This window comes from Uranotaenia lowii, chromosome 2 (assembly GCF_029784155.1).
Source record: "Uranotaenia lowii strain MFRU-FL chromosome 2, ASM2978415v1, whole genome shotgun sequence".
Lineage (NCBI taxonomy): Eukaryota > Metazoa > Arthropoda > Insecta > Diptera > Culicidae > Uranotaenia > Uranotaenia lowii.
The window spans coordinates 97,210,053-97,231,724 of record NC_073692.1 but is presented as its reverse complement, the minus strand read 5'-3'; the positions used below and the strand labels follow the sequence as shown (position 1 = coordinate 97,231,724).

At 32.5% G+C, this 21,672-nt stretch overlaps 1 protein-coding gene across 1 annotated transcript in view; it reads right to left on the bottom strand.

Moving 5' to 3' along the window:
* The window catches only part of LOC129741703 (probable G-protein coupled receptor 158), a 351,812-nt gene that overhangs the window by 120,886 nt on the left and 209,254 nt on the right, over positions 1–21,672 (bottom strand). Inside the window, exon 3 of the mRNA XM_055733449.1 lies at positions 18,255–19,047. Within this exon, the coding sequence (XP_055589424.1) occupies positions 18,255–18,997 (743 nt within the window). The 5' untranslated portion in view covers positions 18,998–19,047. The remainder of the gene's footprint in view (positions 1–18,254; positions 19,048–21,672) is intronic.

The window sequence follows — 21,672 nt, the reverse complement described above, 5'->3', positions numbered from 1 at the left end:
TTTTCGAGTTATATGAAAAATTGTAAGGTAGCCCCCCTCCCCCCTTTCTTTCACCCCACTGAGAGGAGGGAGGGGTACCTTTTATTCATAGGAATATTCTTCGTTCCCAAATACCACCCCATGCCAATTTTGATACCATTTGCTTGATGGGTGCTCGAGTTATGCAAAAAATTGTCTTTTGTTTGGGAGGCCCCTCCCTCCCTTATTGAGAGAGGGAGGGGTCTCAGACCATAATAGGAACCTTCCCCGGCCTCTAATACCCCCACCTGCCAAGTTTCACGCAAATTGGTTCAGTAGTTTCCGAGCCTATAGGGAACAGACAGACAGACAGACAGACAGACAGACAGACAGACAGACAGACAGACAGAAATTCATTTTTATATATATAGATTTATCAACAAATTTAGACGCGTTTGAGACATTGAGGCTATACTGGTTGATTAATGAAGTCCGGTTTAGAAGCAAATTGGATTTTAATATCGATATGTTTGCACTCAGTTCCCTCTGGCCGAACCAAAATATTGAAAAATCTGCCATGCTATATTATTTGACTGGGTAATTTCTTCTAAACTCAGGAGCCTACTTATCTATGGGCGCTTTATAGGCAACACCCAACGAATATGACTGATGCTCGAAAAAATGCATTTTTCGTTGAGCCAGAGTGAACCGAGCCATACAAATTTCCAATTTCTAAAAGATGATATAGCACTAAAAATAAACTTCTTTTATCATAAAAGTTAAAAATCTCACTAGTCCATAAGGAGATATGGAAAATGAAATTCAAAAGACTCTGGCGGTCTGGCTGAACCAAAATTTATACAAATGCTGACGATTCGCAAAATGAAGTTTTTTGCCACGAGAGCATAATTCATCATTGAAATAATCAGTTTTCAGTACTTACCGAGTAAAAGAACAGTTTTGAATCGGGGAACGGAACAGGTGCTTGAATACCATCTCATGGACTCGGTAGGCTTTGCTCAAAGGTATTGGATGTATTTTTTCTGTCAGCAAATTTTCCAAAAGTGAAAAAGTGGAAAATTAGGATTTCAAGTGAAATGGATCGGCCATCCTCAGGGAATTCGTACAAACGTCATTTGGCTGTGTTTCCGGATAACGTTTTCCGAGTTAATTGGTCATCTTGCTGTTTCCCAGAAGCTGACGGAGGACCTGAGTTTTGATAGTAATCGAGCAAAGATTAATCGTTACTATCGGGACGGAAGACACCAGTTGAAGACAGTACAAACCAATAACAGGGCTGCCTATAAGAAGGAGAAAGGACCCCTTGGGTTTAAAGAACCAATCACGGAGATCGACCGTTATGCCATTCATTGGCTGGAAAGGGACGCAGGTGGACCCTAGTTAATAGCAAGCAAAATCCCAAGCTAAGTATTTTTCTATAAGTTTTCAAAATTTACTCTATCTCTCTTGTACTTACTTTCCATCTACATTTGTTTTTAATCGTTGGTTTCCAGTTATTTAAGTGCTACAAAAAAGATCGAAATTTGAACCTTTTATACTTTGGTTTCAACAAATTTAGCATTTGTAGCTTTAATCGATACACAAAACTGAAGCATCCATTTTGACATAAATTAACATCGTTAACATAATGGATCGAAGCCACAAAGGCTTAAAGATATAAATTAAAACTGATGAAAATGTAAATTTATGTCAATTAAGACGCACATATCTGTAGCATCGCATTTGCCACACATAAAATTAGATTTTCAGTTATAAAATTTTGTGTCATATTGTATGCACAAAAAAGAAAACATTGTTTGTGATGTAAAATTCAGTCTTCTTTGTGAATGCGACAAAGAATGCGATAAAAATAAATGATATAAATTATGTCACGTGATTTTATTAGTCATACGATGCTCTTAATATTCCTAAAACATAATTTTGAAGTTTCGTAACACATTTTGTAAGCATTTAATACACACTTATTTTACGCTCACAATATTGTTTCTATGATAAATACATGTTTTGTTTTTTTTTTTGTGATTTTATGAACTGAATCCGAATCTTGTATCTAAATGTATTAGAGATTATAAATTAACAAAGTTGTGTTTATTCAAACTACTACTCTCGAAGAGTTTACTATCCTTATTTTAAATATCAGGAGACAATTTTTGCGGCACTATGCATTAAAATTTTCACTCGAAATAAAAAGCAATAAGAAACAAGAACTTTTAGAGTCCCTTCATAGTTAATTTTTGTCAAGATTAAACTTAACATACTTAAGCCTTTCAATGAACTGAAAGCTTTCAATAGGAACTAATAGGAGTTAGGAAAATAATTTTTAAGGTTCATCGTAACACTAGTCAAAAGTGTCTTCCAATCAATTCCTTCAACCCCTCTCCCAACCAAAATTGTTTTGCTAGGATGCAGAGGTAACCTCGGTCCTAAAGCACAAAATAGATCTTTCATCCTTTTCTCTTTCTTCCAATCTATCTATTGACTACTAGGACGTGGCCGGCGCCGTTATTGACGTTAGAAGAGAGAGCATCAGTTTTGTGCAGTGTGAATGAGCTGCTAATCCCAAGCACCATTCATTTGACCTCTGATCAAAATTGATGGCCTCGGTCAATCACGGAGTAGCAACCATTGGCAATGTGGAACTTGTTCTACTGAGCCACGCCAGCGATCGTGGACCTCGAAGTGATTGTTATCATAATATGTTTGTGGAACCAGCAATGCATACATTTTATTCAACCATGCACTTCGGGTTTTACGGTTTAAGGTGGATGTGAGTAGTTAATCAAGCTAAGCTAAGCTAAGCTCAGTTTTGAATCGGAGAACGGAACAAACTGCAGATTATTCCGCACCAAACCAATTTTCTTGAGCCTAACGTGCTCTTGGGTTATCTTTTTAGGTACCGTAAACTGGGGGAACTTTGATCAGCGGGGTAACTTTGATCAACATGACATTTTTGCAGATAATCATCATTAACTATGTATAAAGTTAAAATATCTAAAAACTGTTTACTACGTTTGAAAGCCTGTAAATTGAGTTACCAGTAACCTATATTTGGTTTTTATTGGCAGATTTTTTATATTACTTAAAATATCATTTTAAAATCTTGAAATATCTGGTTTTTTGAAGGCTTACAAACAAACTTCTCTCCTGATCAAATTTAAGCATTAAGGAGCAAATGGGTTGTTTTATGTGAAACTTCAACTTTATTCTTGGTTTAGGTTTAGTTTAAATGGTATTTTTATGGTCATTTGATGACAATTTTTGGATAATGAGAACGAACGGTCATTTTCCTTGAAAAAGTCCGAATAGAAAAAATGGCTAAAACCCCTATCAAATGGTTCATTTTGAAGAAACAAAGAACAAGGGAATAGTACGAGGACTTGGGGAATTGCATGAAGGTGAAATTTTATTTGTTTTTGAGGCCAAAAAATATTAGGAAATGTTTATAATTTTTGCGCCTAAATGTATGCAGCAATATTGTCAATCTTTCGAGTATATTTATTTTTGAAAGAAAACGTTGAAAAACTCAATTGAGTCCAAACAAAAAAATACAGCTATCGATGTTTCGAGCCTTCTGTGCTTAATGGCATCAAAACAATAAACTTGATGATGTTGAGATACGTAAAAACCAGAGTGATCAAAATTACCCCGAAACTCGAAATCTGGTTTTGTAACAAACGTTTAATTATAACCACCAATGTCGTTTGAATTTACTGCAATCAATGATCATGTTTAATACTCCTCACCTCAGTAAGGGTTTTAAAGCTTTGAGGTATAACGAAAGAGCAACCACTTCCAAAATATTCGAAAATGAATGAAAAAAGTGATCAAAGTTCCCCCAGTTTACGGTAGCTGTCAGTTCACTTTGGCGCGACGCATTTTTGCCATATCTATTGCCTGCATCACTGAATAAAACCTATAAAAAATGTCCTGATTTTCATACGGTAGGTAGTTTAATTTGTTTTGCTGCAGCGAATGCACAACACAATTTTTTACAATTTGGTTTTCAGTTCGATCTGGTAAAATTCCGACCATATTTAGATGCATAATGTATGTTAATTTTAAGTCAAAAAATTCAATGATGGACGCAAAAGTAAGATTTCATTATAATTTTACAAGATTTTTTTTTAATTTTTCGAGTAAAGATTTTTACAACGAGCTTTCTACCACAATATTCGAGAAAATTCGTTAAAATCGGACAAGCCCCGGTTAGAACCAGACAATCTGGAGTGCTTCTTTTAGATATTTTAAAAATTTGGTTAGGTTTCGGTTACCGATCATCTAGGAATATTTATAAGTTTTCGTTGTTTTCGAAGGAGTTTTTGTCGATTACTCTGCTCGGCGAATCAAACAACAAATCGCACAAGCAGAATCAATACATCTCGTACTTCATAAAATTATACACGGATGTAGTTAGCCTGTGAGACAAAACAACATTTCGACTTTTTCTTCTTTTTGTATGCAATTCTTCAAGACTTTTTTTTAGTAGCAGTTGGCAACTCAGCTCCGTATTATTTCGTTTGCTATAAAATGGCTGTTAATGGATTCCTAAAGTGTCGCTAAAGTTACTCCACAATTGGGTGGTTGCGGCACCATAAACCGATCATGCTGCCAACCCACCTAAATATTTCTAGCCATGTCCCCTTCATTCTAAGGGGAGCTCGCTTAATCGACTTACAATTATTGTGGTCCCCCGCGCGATGATCCACTTCCCGGGCGAAAATAACATTATTCAAACGACGAGCCATTTAATGAAGATTAATATTGTTTCGCTTAATTTTACGCTCTCGATGAGACCGGAATGTGAAAACACAAGTGGGTAGGTTGAGGAGCGTGCAATTTGGAAATGGCAGTCGTAAAACAAAGCAACTAAACAACGAAGACGCATGGATGTAAGCCATAGGGAAGAAGTAGGTTTGGAAAAACGGAAGGAACTTTGCCCCGATATCGTTCTCCTGTTTCAGAGTAGGTAGCTATACATATTCTGTCCGTTTCTTCTTTGCACGCGTTGTTGTTGTTCAATGTATGCTGCCTGCCGGACGACAGGAAGCGGGATTGAAATTCAGAACCATTCCGGATGCAAAAGGTCCCATCCCCTAGGGCTCTGGGGGTGGGCGAGATGAATGAAACGCCCAAGCGAACACACATTAGCAGCCAGTCAGTTCTGTCTTGCTAAAGCTAAAGAATTTTCTTTGAGTGGTCCGAGTTTTTGAAACTATTTGAAATAATTTTGACAATTTTGGCAATTTTGAGAATTTTTTTAAGTTTTGACAATTTTGTCAATTTTGACAATTTTGACAATTTTGACAATTTTGACAATTTTGACAACTTTGACAACTTTGACAATTTTGACAATTTTGACAACTTTGACAATTTTGACAATTTTGACAATTTTGACAATTTTGACAATTTTGACAATTTTGACAATTTTGACAATTTTGACAATTTTGACAATTTTGACAATTTTGACAATTTTGACAATTTTGACAATTTTGACAATTTTGACAATTTTGACAATTTTGACAATTTTGACAATTTTGACAATTTTGACAATTTTGACAATTTTGACAATTTTGACAATTTTGACAATTTTGACAATTTTGACAATTTTGACAATTTTGACAATTTTGACAATTTTGACAATTTTGACAATTTTGACAATTTTGACAATTTTGACAATTTTGACAATTTTGACAATTTCGACAATTTTGACAATTTTGTCAATTTTGACAATTTTGACAATTTTGACAATTTTGACAATTTTGACAACTTTGACAACTTTGACAATTTTGACAATTTTGACAACTTTGACAATTTTGACAATTTTGACAATTTTGACAATTTTGACAATTTTGACAATTTTGACAATTTTGACAATTTTGACAATTTTGACAATTTTGACAATTTTGACAATTTTGACAATTGTGACAATTTTGACAATTTTGACAATTTTGACAATTTTGACAATTTTGACAATTTTGACAATTTTGACAATTTTGACAATTTTGACAATTTTGACAATTTTGACAATTTTGACAATTTTGACAATTTTGACAATTTTGACAATTTTGACAATTTTGACAATTTTGACAATTTTGACAATTTTGACAATTTTGACAATTTTGACAATTTTGACAATTTTGACAATTTTGACAATTTTGACAATTTTGACAATTTTGACAATTTTGACAATTTTGACAATTTTGACAATTTTGACAATTTTGACAATTTTGACAATTTTGACAATTTTGACAATTTTGACAATTTTGACAATTTTGACAATTTTGACAATTTTGACAATTTTGACAATTTTGGCAATTTTGACAATTTTGACAATTTTGACAATTTTGACAATTTTGACAATTTTGACAATTTTGACAATTTTGACAATTTTGACAATTTTGACAATTTTGACAATTTTGACAATTTTGACAATTTTGACAATTTTGACAATTTTGACAATTTTGACAATTTTGACAATTTTGACAATTTTGACAATTTTGACAATTTTGACAATTTTGACAATTTTGACAATTTTGACAATTTTGACAATTTTGACAATTTTGACAATTTTGACAATTTTGACAATTTTGACAATTTTGACAATTTTGACAATTTTGACAATTTTGGCAATTTTGACAATTTTGACAATTTTGACATTTTTGACAATTTTGACAATTTTGACAATTTTGACAATTTTGACAATTTTGACAATTTTGACAATTTTGACAATTTTCACAATTTTGACAATTTTGACAATTTTGACAATTTTGACAATTTTGACAATTTTGACAATTTTGACAATTTTGACAATTTTGACAATTTTGACAATTTTGACAATTTTGACAATTTTGACAATTTTGACAATTTTGACAATTTTGACAATTTTGACAATTTTGACAATTTTGACAATTTGGACAATTTTGACAATTTTGACAATTTTGACAATTTTGACAATTTTGACAATTTTGACAATTTTGACAATTTTGACAATTTTGACAATTTTGACAATTTTGACAATTTTGACAATTTTGACAATTTTGACAATTTTGACAATTTTGACAATTTTGACAATTTTGACAATTTTGACAATTTTGACAATTTTGACAATTTTGACAATTTTGACAATTTTGACAATTTTGACAATTTTGACAATTTTGACAATTTTGACAATTTTGACAATTTTGACAATTTTGACAATTTTGACAATTTTGACAATTTTGACAATTTTGACAATTTTGACAATTTTGACAATTTTGACAATTTTGACAATTTTGACAATTTTGACAATTTTGACATTTTTGACAATTTTGACAATTTTGACAATTTTGACAATTTTGACAATTTTGACAATTTTGACAATTTTGACAATTTTGACAATTTTGACAATTTTGACAATTTTGACAATTTTGACAATTTTGACAATTTTGACAATTTTGACAATTTTGACAATTTTGACAATTTTGACAATTTTGACAATTTTGACAATTTTGACAATTTTGACAATTTTGACAATTTTGACAATTTTGACAATTTTGACAATTTTGACAATTTTGACAATTTTGACAATTTTGACAATTTTGACAATTTTGACAATTTTGACAATTTTGACAATTTTGACAATTTTGACAATTTTGACAATTTTGACAATTTTGACAATTTTGACAATTTTGACAATTTTGACAATTTTGACAATTTTGACAATTTTGACAATTTTGACAATTTTGACAATTTTGACAATTTTGACAATTTTGACAATTTTGACAATTTTGACAATTTTGACAATTTTGACAGTTTGACAATTTTGACAATTTTGACAATTTTGACAATTTTGGCAATTTTGACAATTTTGACAATTTTGACAATTTTGACAATTTTGACAATTCTGACAATTTTGACAATTTTGACAATTTTGACAATTTTGACAATTTTGACAATTTTGACAATTTTGACAATTTTGACAATTTTGACAATTTTGACAATTTTGACAATTTTGACAATTTTGACAATTTTGACAATTTTGACAATTTTGACAATTTTGACAATTTTGACAATTTTGACAATTTTGACAATTTTGACAATTTTGACAATTTTGACAATTATGACAATTTTGACAATTTTGACAATTTTGACAATTTTGACAATTTTGACAATTTTGACAATTTTGACAATTTTGACAATTTTGACAATTTTGACAATTTTGACAATTTTGACAATTTTGACAATTTTGACAATTTTGACAATTTTGACAATTTTGACAATTTTGACAATTTTGACAATTTTGACAATTTTGACAATTTTGACAATTTTGACAATTTTGACAATTTTGACAATTTTGACAATTTTGACAATTTTGACAATTTTGACAATTTTGACAATTTTGACAATTTTGACAATTTTGACAATTTTGACAATTTTGACAATTTTGACAATTTTGACAATTTTGACAATTTTGACAATTTTGACAATTTTGACAATTTTGACAATTTTGACAATTTTGACAATTTTGACAATTTTGACAATTTTGACAATTTTGACAATTTTGACAATTTTGACAATTTTGACAATTTTGACAATTTTGACAATTTTGACAATTTTGACAATTTTGACAATTTTGACAATTTTGACAATTTTGACAATTTTGACAATTTTGACAATTTTGACAGTTTTGACAATTTTGACAATTTTGACAATTTTGGCAATTTTGACAATTTTGACAATTTTGACAATTTTGACAATTTTGACAATTTTGACAATTTTGACAATTTTGACAATTTTGACAATTTTGACAATTTTGACAATTTTGACAATTTTGACAATTTTGACAATTTTGACAATTTTGACAATTTTGACAATTTTGACAATTTTGACAATTTTGACAATTTTGACAATTTTGACAATTTTGACAATTTTGACAATTTTGACAATTTTGACAATTTTGACAATTTTGACAGTTTTGACAATTTTGACAATTTTGACAATTTTGGCAATTTTGACAATTTTGACAATTTTGACAATTTTGACAATTTTGACAATTTTGACAATTCTGACAATTCTGACAATTTTGACAATTTTGACAATTTTGACAATTTTGACAATTTTGACAATTTTGACAATTTTGACAATTTTGACAATTTTGACAATTTTGACAATTTTGACAATTTTGACAATTTTGACAATTTTGACAATTTTGACAATTTTGACAATTTTGACAATTTTGACAATTTTGACAATTTTGACAATTTTGACAATTTTGACAATTTTGACAATTTTGACAATTTTGACAATTTTGACAATTTTGACAATTTTGACAATTTTGACAATTTTGACAATTTTGACAATTTTGACAATTTTGACAATTTTGACAATTTTGACAATTTGGACAATTTTGACAATTTTGACAATTTTGACAATTTTGACAATTTTGACAATTTTGACAATTTTGACAATTTTGACAATTTTGACAATTTTGACAATTTTGACAGTTTTGACAATTTTGACAATTTTGACAATTTTGGCAATTTTGACAATTTTGACAATTTTGACAATTTTGACAATTTTGACAATTTTGACAATTTTGACAATTTTGACAATTTTGACAATTTTGACAATTTTGACAATTTTGACAATTTTGACAATTTTGACAATTTTGACAATTTTGACAATTTTGACAATTTTGACAATTTTGACAATTTTGACAATTTTGACAATTTTGACAATTTTGACAATTTTGACAATTTTGACAATTTTGACAATTTTGACAATTTTGACAATTTTGACAATTTTGACAATTTTGACAATTTTGACAATTTTGACAATTTTGACAATTTTGACAATTGGGGATTTTTTTTTATTATCTGACGGGTTTGCGCCGGGGGTCTTCAGATTTTCCCCAAAATTGAAAATTTGGTTCATTTTTGCGACTTAAAAACACATGTATTTTTTCAGATTTCTAACATTTTTATTTTTTGAGTTAGCTTCGGTTAGATTTTTTTGTCAATAAAAAATAACCATTTTTCAAAGCTACATAACTCTGTTATTTTTCAACGGAAATTATAAAATAGCACATCAAAATGCATTGGAATTTTATCAGCTTTCCAAATAAAATAGTTGCTAAAAAATAAATAAAGACCTTCAATATGAAAAGTTGTATATAAACTTTAAATGGCGTCTAAAAGTACCGTCTGCACCACCGAATATTTTGCAAAAAATACCATTGAATAGCTCAATTTATGATGCAACTTTCATCTGAAGACACCAAAGTGGGCCATCAACACCCTGAAGAGTTATGAAAGAAATAATGACGATAAATCTCTTTTTTTGCGACAAAAACAAACAATGGTCGAACAACTGCACTCACATATGGAGGTAGCGCGCACTTCTAACAACATGGAAACAAAAGAACTTGCCAAAGCAGGTAAAAAACACTATTTTTTGTGCCCTACTCGCATAACAGTCCCATATGAATTTTCGTCATTTTAGGTCAACATAGGGATTCAAAATAAACATTAAAAAATGAGGTTTTGTTCTACAAACTTCGAAAAAAAAAAAACATTTTGTGGCTGTCCTATATGAAATACACTCGAATAACGGTTCTATATGTGAAATACCACGGATTTGGTTACTTTTCAATGCTTCTTTCGGCTAAATAGTCTTTGATTTATAGCTTTGAATAATTTAAAAAAAGAAAGTGGCTTGGTGAGAGAAAAATATTTTGTATAGGATTGTAATGCGAGTAGATTTGAAAAAGGTTTCAAATATGGTCGATAAACAGTCCCATAATGAATAAAAATGGTGCTCTCGACCTTACCAATACCCCATTTTGGAAAATTTCAGGTCTTACGATTTATTATGACGACCGAGAAACGATTTTCGTTTATGCCGAAAGTGGTGATCACAATTTAAGAATGCATTCCAAAACAGGAAAAGCTGATTTTCTCGCTTGCTTGTTGTTGCATATGGAACTGCTATGAAAGTAGGGGCGGTAGAGTGTTGCAGCTTAACTGACTTCATGTTATATCCAAAAATCTAATAACGTATTCTTTTATACCCAGTTTTGCACCAGGTCACAATAAGTTTTGCAAATTTGGCTGTCATTTTTAGAAGTTTATGCGCTCAGTTTGGCATCCGGAATTCTCCAGATTTGATTTAAAATGGACGGTGGAACACTGAAGATTCGTTTGTGAGCGATCGAGGTAGCAAAACACTGACGACGAATTATGTTCGTTCTAGTATGGTAAACTTCAAAACTGGGCGAATGGAGAAAACAAATTCGGTTAAAAGATTATATTTTCAATTTCATATTACCTACAATGGGAATGATGCTTTTAACAGCCTGGGCTGGCCATACTGAGCACTTAGATTATTTCTACATTTGTGCCACACTCTTTGTTTTTGATCAATGGAAATGGATTTTGGTGTCCAGTGCTTAGCTCCCGATATCAAAACTATGTAAAGCACGTCTATATTTCATTTTTTAATCACATTTTTGTGATTCCAAACACAGGAACTGAACCTTATATTTTTGGCATTGATTATGCTTCACAATGATCTTTGATCGAAAAGTTAATAAGTTATATAGCATATGACCTGACCAGGTTGTAAAAGCAACATTTCCATTACTTGTTATATCGCATTAACAATACGATACTAAGAATTTTGGTTAAAATTTAAAGTCAGTTATGCTGCAAACACTCTACAAAGAACGAAAAAGTAGTGTTTTTTACCTGTTTGGCAAGTTCTTTTGTTTCCATGTTGTTAGAAGTGCGGGCTACCTCCATATGTAAGTGTAGTTGTTCGACCATTGTTTGTTTTTGTCGCAAAAAAAGAGATTTATCGTCATTATTTCTTTCATAACTCTTCAGGGTGTTGATGGCCCACTTTGGTGTCTTCAGATGAAAGTTGCATCATAAATTGAGCTATTCAATGGTATTTTTTGCAAAATATTCGGTGGTGCAGACGGTACTTTTAGACGCCATTTAAAGTTTATATACAACTTTTCATATTGAAGGTCTTTATTTATTTTTTAGCAACTATTTTATTTGGAAAGCTGATAAAATTCCAATGCATTTTGATGTGCTATTTTATAATTTCCGTTGAAAAATAGCAGAGTTATGTAGCTTTGAAAAATGGTTATTTTTTATTGACAAAAAAATCTAACCGAAGCTAACTCAAAAAATAAAAATGTTAGAAATCTGAAAAAATACATGTGTTTTTAAGTCGCAAAAATGAGCCAAATTTTCAATTTTGGGGAAAATCTGAAGACCCCCGGCGCAAATTGTCAGATAATAAAAAAAATCCCCAAATTTTGACAATTTTGACAATTTTGACAATTTTGACAATTTTGACAATTTTGACAATTTTGACACTTTTGACAATTTTGACAATTTTGACAATTTTGACCATATTGATAATTTTGTCAATTTTGACAATTTGGACAATTTTGATATTTTTTTAGAGAAATAAACAATACCTACATCCTCCTTGAAGTATAACGAATAACCATCGCATTTAGAATTCACTTCTTTCAGTACATAAAAATATGAAATTTCCATCAATGCCTCTTCACTGGATTGGCATATTTGCTCAATCGTCTTCCTGAACGAGCATACATATGTCCTAAGCCGTAACCCAAAGATCTGGGGTATCTAAACAATTTCACCCGCCCGTTTCCGGTCTGCCTGCCAGCCATCAGACTACTGCCGCCGTGATCCACTCGAACAACAAACCCGTATCCGTTTCCACTTGAGAGCTGGCGGAAGGTAGAACAACCACCAAACGGCCCAACTTTCCTCGCCTTTCCCCCGACAGTTGCTGATGTGGAATTTTGGCAGGAACCTCGCCTGAATACCGAACAGGTTAGGCTTAATTTATACAGCGCCATCGGAAGCGAATTGGTGTGTTTCCCTTCCAACTGCCTATCGTTCGCGGACGAATTTCGGGAAGGAAGTAGGTAGTGCTGCCAGAATGGTTAAAACTTGAGATGACTTTTTTGTAATAATGTCGTCAAGTATCTCTAGATTATCGAGGAACATTTTCAATTTACGCGATTATGTATGAGTGTTCTAAAAGAATTTAAAATTTTATAAACACGACTTTTTTACGAACAGGAAGTGATAGAAAATGCACAAGCAATCTGGTTTTGAAGCTTCGATGCACTTCTACCAATTTATTTTATATTATCAGATTTCTTTAGGGTTTGTTTTATTTTTTTCAACCAACGGCAATTTATTTTCAAACATTCCCAAGTAACTAACAGTTCCATTAAACGGGTTTTTGAAAGCTTACTGAATGCCTTCAACTGGGGCAACGACTGCCTCAAATTTGAATGGGAAATGTTATGCGCTGCAGGCTAAAATTGATCCTAGGGCTAGCACAGGATCTCATGCCAAATTTGTGCCAGATTGGACCACGGGAAGGAGTTGCTCAACGAGCCCTAAGTTTGTTTGGGATTTTGAGACATTTTTTTTCGAAAGAAATATGAAAAACCAATTTTTAAAATATAACTTTGGTTCCCTTCGTGCGATTTGTTTTAAATACGGTTTTTATTTACCAATCACAAATATTTCATCCGAAGACTACATTTCGATGAGAGTTATTAGGCTTCAAAAACTTCTTAAAGGTTTTTTTTGTTTTTTTGTTTTTTTTTTCTGGGATTTTAACGCTCTCGCGTTATTCATCCCTTACTTTTAAAAGGGTGGTATTCATCAATGTTAATGAGTCGGGGCGGTCGAACATATTGACGCCTCATTAACAGAGATGAATACTACCCTTAAAATAGTGAGCCCATTTTTGAAGCCTAAAAACTTTTTTCTTCTAACTCTTATCGAAATGCTTTCTTCCGATGAAATATTTGTCATTTAGGCTTCAATTAAAACCATATTCAAAAGAAATCGGCCTGAGGCAACCAAAGTTTAAAAAAAAAACATACATCGTCTTAGCCGATTTAGGCTTTACAGACTGAATAAATGACGTGGACAACTTAAGATTAACATTTAACACCCAGTACCGAGATGGGAATCGAACGCATGCCATCAGTGGGCTAGCCATTACCGTCTTACCACGCTAACCACTCGACCACCGAGACGTACACGTTTTCAAGACCATTTAATATATTTTTACCGTTTTCGTAATATTTCATAATTTACAATTAGAAATTTTCTAACATTTATATGACATGATAGATATTACAGGTTAGAATTCCAGGAAAATAAATAAAATAATTTTCAAAGCACTGCGTACTAAAATTCGATGACTATATCGAATTTTGTCAATTATACTTAAAATTATTAAACATCCCTCCATTGAAGTTTTCCATTTCAAATTTTCATTTTTAGTCACTTAAGAAAGTTTTATTCATTGATATGACGTAGTCGCGCTGATTCAACTATTTGTAGAAAAATTCTATCTCATAAAAATACTAAAGTTTCGACAGCTGCAACAGCTTATAAACAAATCAGATGTCAAAAAACTGACCGGTACATGGTGCTAAATTTATTCAAGAATCAAATAAACATTGACATAAAAGTAACCAATGGAATAAAAATTTTGAGCTTTTTGCCCAGGTTTTTGGGTTAAATACTCCTGTGTGAACCGTTACGGTTGAAATTTTGTACCATTTATCTTATTTTTTAAGATGGTTTTTTTAACAATTTTTGTATAAAAGTATCTAAAATAAGTTTGAATAGCATTTTTCTAACAAAATGTCCAAAATTTACAAAAAATCGAAAACACCAAAAATATTTTTTGCCTCCTCATTTTATGGAACTGCCCCATACATGCTCATTTGGCGGAACATTTTAAAATAGTAAAATTGGCCCTTTTTTTTGAACCGCTGAGATCTGTCAAATAATAGTAGACTATTTTGTCGGTTAAAATTTATATATATATATATATATATATATATATTTTTTAATTTTTTGCAATCGCAAATGCCTCAAGCTGGGTAATTTTTAAAGGGATTTAAACCAACCGTTCCAAGCAAAATTATCCCATGTGAGTTTTGGGACATTTTCGTTAATTTGCTGGAAATGGTCTCTTTTTGACAAATAAATACTTTGTTCTGAACTTATACACAATTTTCATCAAGTTGGTTGACTCTATGTTGATGTTTCTAAGCAAAAATGTCACACTTTACAGAATTCTGTTTAAAATGCAAATTTTATCAATTTTTTAAAAAGATTAAGTCAAACTATTGAATATAATGTTATTCACCGAAAGGAATACTAAAATATTGAGTGGGAAAGTAGCATTTAGTGAATGATTTACAAAAAAAAATTTTCATCAACATAGGCACTACTTACAAGACCTATACATTTTTATAAACAAAGAAGAACGTATATCTCAATCAATAGTTCAACTTGATTTTTTTTTGGAAAAAATGGAAATTATAAGAGCTTGAAAAACGATATAAAAGTGTAGCCGTGTGACAGTTTTTCGGAAAATAAGCATTGGTATTCGTTTTAATTCTACGCAAAATGTCTTGCAAAGCATTTTTGACTCTCAATTTTCGTTTGTTGTAGGAAATGTAATTGTGATTTGGCAGAACACTTTGCAAAATGATGAACTTGATTTGTTAACTACGAAAAAAAATGTCGGTGAATTTCTAGTTTAAGAGCAAAATTGGAATTAAAGTTGAAATTTTAGTCACGTTTTTCTCGTTCACACGTTTATGGCTAGGAACGGCAGTGAAACTTATGAAAATATGTATAAAATACTAGGGAAAATTATGCACTTTTCTGAAGGAGCTTAAAACTCAAAAAAAAAATTAAAATATTTTTTTTATGTAAACTTTCGTCAAGACTTCAAGTAATTTTGACATCTAAGAAAAAAGTTATAAAAGTTTTCTACACGTCAATTTTTCTAAATTGTGTGAAATTTTTTAACGAATTTTTAAAGAAGTATTAACTTAATTGAGTTAAAGATATTAAAAAAAACAAAAAATTAAATCTTTTTGAAGATTTCAAAAAATTTGTTATATGATATAATTTTTTAAATATTTTTCTCAGTAATATCAGAAACATTCTTCTTTCGAAAATATTATAAACTGAAGAATTTTACTTTTTTAGATCACGCATCATCATCAACGAAATATTTTTCCTTAATTGAATGTTAATCAGTTATCGACTCAAAACTGATTCAATTTTAATCTTATGAACTTCATATCACCTAATCGAGGGATGATTGACAAAATCCGACAAAAGATTCGGGTTCAATTGACCATCTACCATCTTCTATCTTTCATTAAACATAGGCCCCAAAACTTAGCTTTTTCATCTTCATCATATATTTATCTGGAACCATTCAAATATTACGAAATGCTTTTAGGGGGGTGGGGGTATAGCAACTTGTTACGCTTTGTGGATTCTGCTTAGAAATTCTGAGACTAATGTATTACGTAGGGGGAACGGGGCTGGGTCGAAAATGCTCGAAAATTGCGTTACCTTTGTCCTACAGTTACAAAAAAAATGTCCTACAGTTACAAAAGAGTCAAAAAAACCAAATATTGAAATTTAGCGGGAAACAATTTGCGTCTGTCCCTTAAGTTTGATGCATTTGATATCTTAGACAAACTTTTACAACAACTGAGGTGGTCATTTTGAATTAAATAATTTTAGGATGGTTCATGAAGTTTCTGAGACATGAACATTATTTTTTAACTGTGCTAAGATTGAGGACTACATGGTTCTATAATAAGTAAGATTTTAATAATTCTTGAAACTTTGCCGAAGCCATTGAACAATCTCTTGAAATGAAAGATTAATAGCAATTTGTTTTCATAGAATTAGGGTTGTCCTACAATAAAGAGCTTTTTTTAGTTTTATCTTCTCCAGGTGATGTTCCATCAAAAATATTTATTCGTCAAGGTTTTAGGTAATCATCATGCGTATCTTTTGTGGAAAACGAATCACCAAAATTTGTTTCTTTTTTGAACTTATTGATCAATTTGTGTTGAAAAGTAAATCTTTTGGAGCTAGAATAACTTCAAATAGAGTAAGTCGAGAATTTCATCTTTGATTGCATTTGAAATTTCATGTTACAGTTTTAACAATATCATAAAATTAATGGAATACTTTTTGTTTAAAGCATTTAATCGTTGTTTGAAGTTAAGTAAAATCCGCTGAAAACTTTGAAAAAAAATAGATATAATTTATAACTGTGTCCATCAAGAACTCAGACACTACTAGACCGATTGATGTGAAATTTTGCATGAAGTAGTTTTTCAAGTAAATAATTGTTCCAGTGAATTTTGGAGTTCCTCCCATCTAAGGGAGGGAGGGCTCTTATACATGATAATCGGAATATACGACAAGTTTTGTGAAAAAGTATACATTTCCATTGAAGGATAATTTATAGTATATAAATTTGTTTCATTCAAAATGACCCACTTTAGTTGTTGTAAATGTTTGTCTAAGATATCTAATCCATCAAACTTAAGCGAAAGACGCAAATAATTGTTTCCTGCTTAATTTCATTTCTGAACCATTGTACATTGTACGGAACTGCTCCATAGTAAAGTAGGGTGAACAGGGACAGTTGCTTGTTTATTGAGAAACTCATGTACTTAAATAGAATCGGCTCAACAACATTATTAAAAAGGCAAATCAGTGTATAGTTTGTGCCTCAATCAGTATTTTTTAAATTCATTCAAGCAACATAAAGTAAATATAATTTATCTTTGGTTTTACACAATCATTCAAGCAGTTGAATCATTGGAAGCAGATGGAATCATGTGTCGATTGCTTTTGGATCCGTTGTGCCCCGATTCATCTCCATGTCCCTGTTTACCCCTTTTTTATGGCATTGAGTATTTATCAACATATATATGCTCAAATAATTCTTTTTTGTGGGTTTATAGAGATTTCTTTTAACAACATTTAAAGCATAATTCAATTTAAAAAAAAAAATAAACTGTGACTATTTTAAAACTTCGTAAAAAATCAAAACCTAAATTTATCATGTCATCTTGGCAACCCTGCTCCCGCGGCAAATAAACTCGAACTTGTTGTAATCGCAGGAACTAAGAAAACTCGCGAATGGCATGCATAAATAATCGCCGTGTCGGTTGCACGTAGTTCCGGAATTCGATAAGGTCCTACGCGTTCCACCGAATGGGACCGAAAATGTGCCGGAGGCATCTAGAATTCAATTAGCGATAATTACTTCGACAGCCAACAGCAGGTTCGGGAGCTGTGAAACCGGTACACGGTGCTAGTTTTCTAGTGTTTGACCGGAAGTCGTGGGATTGGTTGGGGGAGGAAAGGTGTCGATTCACTTACTTGTATCCTTGCGATTCGACCGTCACGCTGAAAGGCCACAACCATCGGCCGTACAGTGGTCCACAATCACGGAACGGGGCACTCCAGAACTGAGCTCCATTGCTTTGGTTCCATGCGTTGCCCAACTCGCGCCAGTAGGTGGACAGAAAGCTTTTCGTTTCCGAGAGATTCGCATGCAGTGGGTCAATTTTATCTCGAAACTGAACGACGGCCAGTGGAAGTTTAGGTGATGCAATTCCCACTGCCAGCAAGCCATCGTCTTGTTTCAGAACGTAATCGGCCAGATCGTTGGCCTTCTCCCGGGCCACGGTAAGCTTCTGGGTGTCCTTGCTGGTGTCGATTTTCCACCTGGCTAGAAATTCCGCAAACGATTTGGCGGCCTGGATCGTAATATCCGAAACATCGTAGAACGGATCCGGTGGAAGATCCTCCAGGACTTTGTGCTCACAGGGCGGAAGTGTGGCCGCCGTTAGCGCAGATGTTGGCTCGACATCGGAAGAATCCCGCTGAAGCAGAGGAGATTGCTCGAACGCGTGACCGGAAGCACCCGGAAATGGTACCCCTATTGGCAGCAACAGAAAGCCACAAATCAACCATAGCAGGTGCAGCTGTTGTGGCCACGGGTGAGGCGAGATCCAGCGATTTCGGGGATCCACTTCCAACGGCCGTCGTCGTCTCGAGGCGCAGAATTGAAAATGATGGCGATCTCGGTGATGGTATTGATGGCACGATGAATGACCCATCACCGGTTTTTGCTGGTCGAAGGATTGCTAGAAGGGCCTACGTTGAGCATCTGCAATGGAGGATGGAAATTGAAAAAAAAAGTTAATATTTAAATTTCATTTGTTATTGTTATTGTTTTAGAATTTTTATTGGGACATTGCGTGTTCTTTTGTGTTCACTCGTTCAGTAACTGTTTTAGGCTTCAAGCTTAGTGTAAAAGTATATAAATCAGAGTATCGTTGGATGATTTTTTTTTCAAAATGATTAATTTCTGATAACTTACTAATTTCAAAGCAGAAACTTGTTTGTTTTTCTTGATGTTTCAACGTTGTAGATGTAATCAAGTAGCGTTCATTTAGTTGTACCTACGTACATATTCAACACTCATCCATCCAGATTTTTAAAACGTTAATGTTTAAGGAGTGTCAATTCGACACTCATGTGTTAAACTACTAAATCTCTCCTAATTCTAATATGATCTGTACTGATTTTAAGGTTTTGTAAATCGTGAGGTTACTGAAATCTGACCACTGACTCTTGGACAATATAGAGCAGGCATGTCAAACTCGTTTAAGTGTGCGGGCCGCATTAAACATTTCCTATGACGTAGAGGGCCGCAGCCAAAATCAGTTAGAAAACATAACATATTAGTATCGCGGAGATTAGATACAATAAAATGGAATATAGTTATAAGTAAACTTTGAATGAAATTTTGCAATTTTTATGTAAGCTTTTAATGTTTATCATTCTTATATTATAATGCATTATATCTATTGTCCTGATATCAGGTTGAAGTTTATTTGTCACTGACACTTTCATTATTGACGATAAATTTTTATCAGATAATCTCGAACGATGAGGAGTTTTATAGTTTTCATTATGGAAAAAATCTGCTCACATATATAGCTACTTGCAAACATAGCAAGAATGCTGGCAACAAATTTCCTACGTTGAGCGTTCAGGCAAATAACTGTAAAATTTTGGTACAGCCACTTCAATTTATTTCGCTTTCATTAAAGAATCGCATTGCAGCTCTATCAACTCTAGTTGCAAATTATCAGCAGCATTTTTAGGAGCAAACGAAAATGAAGATGCAAACTACGAAAGTTCTTGCTCGTATGAATTAAAGTCACGAAAACGGCTTTTGAATGATTCTAGTAACGATTCTAGGTGAAGTATGTATTTACCAAATGATGCAGCCTCATTTGATCTTTTCAGTTCTTGACACGTAGAAAAGTGCCCAAGGGTTTCTTTAGAAATTTGGTTGACCCATAACCGTAATTTCGCTAGAAAGTTTTTTACATCATCACAAGCAGTTATGATATTTTTTTTCTTTTCCTTGAAGCTTTTAGTTCAAATCTTGCAGGTGGCCAGTGAGATCAACGTCAAATATCAAATCCTGAACCCAGTCGTCTGCTTGAACCTTTTTGCTGCACCTTTCATTTGCAAGAATAATATTATTTCCTCTCGCTGCAAAAAAAATCTTTTTAATATTTTGTGGCAAGAAAACCAGCGTACTTCTGTGTAGTAGGGAATTTTGTGAAATTTTAAGACGGGGCTACGCGGGCCGCATTAACCAAAGCCGCGGGCCGCATGCGGCCCGCAAACCCCCAGTTTGACATGCCTGATATAGAGCATCAATTAAGGGAAGTTACGCCTGAAATACGTCTAAGTCACCAAATTTTCAATGGCGTCAAATTAACACTGTACACCGGATGAATTATCATAAGTCAACTTACAAAAACACTACCACATTACACAAACTCTTAAACGTTTTGGTGGAACTTTTCTCTAATTGGATCATCATCAATTAATTTGCATCAGATCAACTTGAAAATTTAGTTTGTTTTCCTTTCAAGTTTATAAAAACTTTTTTATCACATACTCAAAAAAGATTTACAAGGGTCGAAAATTATAGAAGTGATCAATCGTTTTTATTTAATAATGTGAAACTTTTGATTGCATGAAATTTTGAACTTTTACAAAAATTTATATCAAGTCGGATGATGTGAAATTGTGCGTTTGTTTTCAAATTGCTTTTTATGTATTTAAAGGGTTTCCCACTAAGCTGAGCCGATTTGGGGCCATTTTTGAATTTCTCAAACCCTGGGGTTTAAAAAGCTTCGTTTTGGTTTAAAATTAATCCAAGATTTTTTGCAGAATTTTTAAGTAACGTTTAAATGAGTAAATTTGAGCTTTTAGGTTTGTATGAGAAAATTGAATATTTTGTACTGAAAAGTCATCATCATTTTAGTTTCTTCTGTGGAACCGAGCCTGCTTATGGATTTCGTGCCAATTTATGGTATCTTTGAAGGAAATTTTCGGAAGATGCAGGCTCAGTTCCACATAAGAAACGAAAATTATGTTGATTTAAAATGAAAATTCAAAATCAATAAAATATTCAATTTTCTCATGCATGCCTAAAATTTCCAATTTACTCATGTGAACGTTACTTCCTTGTTTTTGAGGGCACGAGAAAAAAAACAAAGTCCTTTCGCGTCCGCAATTTTCGCTTGTCTGCCACTACCTTGCTTGAGAGTAGTTGTTGGGGATTTTAGGATATGGTAAACAGTGGAAGCGCAGATTTTTAAAGGTGCCGTTGCTGATTGCTTAGGTTTGGCCATCCGGTGGAATAGGACGGAATGGCTTTAAGAGCGTAGATTTTCAAGGCTGCTGCTGCTGATTGTTTCGATTT